At 36.2% G+C, this 2,164-nt stretch overlaps 1 protein-coding gene across 1 annotated transcript; it reads left to right on the forward strand.

Moving 5' to 3' along the window:
* The first annotated feature begins 364 nt into the window (after positions 1-364).
* LOC131995015 (uncharacterized) lies at positions 365-1,813 on the forward strand. Its single transcript, XM_059362544.1, has 2 exons — positions 365-1,579; positions 1,635-1,813. Exons 1-2 carry the CDS (start codon positions 365-367, stop codon positions 1,641-1,643), a joined length of 1,224 nt encoding a protein of 407 aa, XP_059218527.1. The 3' UTR covers positions 1,644-1,813.
* Positions 1,814-2,164: the final 351 nt, after the last annotated feature.

Raw genomic sequence — 2,164 nt, forward strand, 5'->3', positions numbered from 1 at the left:
AACAACTTATGCTTCTGTTTGTTATCGATTTACATTTTGATTATGCTCTGTGTTTCAAAAGAAATCTAAGTCGGACACCTGTGAAGAAGAGAAGCTAACACGAGCTCAATGAGTGTAAAAATAAAAGAAACAAATAAATAAAGTGTTTAAAATAAATTCAAACCGCCTACACCACTCACTACAAACTCAGAAGTGGGATATTAGAGAATTTTTTTTTTCCCTGCGAAAAAATGGAATTCATGGAAGAAGAATTGTCTTTAACAACATTGCAGGCTTTGTGCAGGAATTTTTTTTGTCTACAGACGGAACAAAACGGCAGTTGGTTCTTCGTTTAAAAGATGTGCCTAAAGAGGAACTCACAAAAATGATAGAGGTGGAAACAACAAAAGAATACGACAGTACCGTTATCCAAAAACATTTGACTGTCGATGGAGGACAGTCAGTGGTACATAAAGAAAATCTACAGGCAAGTGAAAATGTAAAGAATACCGCAAAATTAGAGGGCACAAGTAAGAACGACAATGCAGACACAAAAGTTATGACAACCGAAAATATTCCGAACAACAACAAAAACCAACGAACTCCAGAAAAAGAAAAACACAAATTGCAGCACACTTCGAACCCCAACGAAGAGATATTAAGTGGCAGATTTGACCGACGAGTAAACAACTACAACAACTTCCGCAGTGCAGAATTTACTTTGGAGGCGTCACTGAAAGAAAAAGAAATGGAGCTATTGAAAAAAGAGAATGAGTTGCTAAAACGTGAACAAGAACTCTTACGCAAAGAGAACCAAATGTTGAGATCAGTTGATTGCGCAGCTGAGCAGTCTGCAGCTGAGCAGTCTGCAGCTGCTGGTATTTCTCTTAGCTTGGTAAGCAACTTTATCTCAAATTATGATGGTAAAACCGATGGCACATTTTGGGTTACCCAGCTGCGTGATATTCAAAAGACATACATGTTGTCTGACAACATGTTGAGAGCATTGTTCGCAACAAAGTTGATTGGCAGAGCGCAGGTATGGCTACACTCGCGACGAAACACTTCAGACGAAAATCTTGATGAACTTTTTCAACAATTCTGCTTGATGTTCGGCACCAAAGAAACAAAATTAGAGCTTCGCAGAAATTTTGAGCGCCGTAAATGGAGTTATGGTGAACATTTTACTGACTACTGTAATGACAAAATAATGTTGGCAAGCAAGCTCTCTTTAGATGAAGATGAATTAGTGGAGTACATAGTGGATGGTATACCAAATATACAGATACGCATGCAAATGTCTTTGCAACAACACACAAGTACCGACGACTTGTTGAAGTCACTTGCAAATGTTAAGTTAAGCAAACCATCAACAGCCCAACAAACAACACAGAAAAATAAAGAAAATACAGAAGGTAAACAACCAACAACGAGAGTCGGCGTTCGTTGTTATAACTGCAACAGCGTAGGTCATTATGCAGCCGACTGCAGCAAACCTCGTCGACAGCCTGGGACGTGCTATGCGTGTGGCAGCGAAGAGCATATGGTCAGCGATTGTGAATTAAATAAGAAGAAGAACGATGAGAAAATGAACCATTATGTAAGATTGTTTAATTTTAGTCCATTATTTAATAATAATTTTAAATTTACTTTAGAATGCCTGATAGACTCTGGTAGCCCGATCAGTATGATAAGACAAGATGTTTTACCGAATGAAGTACAGACTTTTGAATTTAATAATTTTTCATTTTATGGCATAAACAATTCTAAATTGAAAATACATGGAAAATGTTTTTGTTACATTGAAGTACTTAATAAAAAAATGAAATTTGAATTGATCGTGGTTGACAAAGATTCTATGAAGTATTCTGTAATATTGGGCCGAGATTTTCTGTCAAAGACAAATAGTACAATAATTTTAGGTGAGCCAGATTCAGATGTTACTGTTAAAAATTATGACAACGATATTACTATAGATTATTATGAAGAGGAAGAGAAATTCAGTAAAATGATTATGTCGATAGATGTAAGCCCGAATATGAGCGATTTAGATCTTAAGACTGGGAACGATTTAAAACATGAATTTAAAGAGAAATTAGAAGATATTTTTCGTTCCACTTATGTTGAAATGTTACGGCCGTTGGAACCGGATGTGAAATGTGAAATGAAACTAGTTTTGGAAAAT

The sequence above is a fragment of the Stomoxys calcitrans genome, chromosome 1, assembly GCF_963082655.1.
Source record: "Stomoxys calcitrans chromosome 1, idStoCalc2.1, whole genome shotgun sequence".
Lineage (NCBI taxonomy): Eukaryota > Metazoa > Arthropoda > Insecta > Diptera > Muscidae > Stomoxys > Stomoxys calcitrans.

What these genes read in the sequence shown, in the direction of transcription:
- LOC131995015 (XM_059362544.1), top strand. Translation starts at nt 365, where the DNA reads ATGATAGAGGTGGAAACAACAAAAGAATACGACAGTACCGTTATCCAA.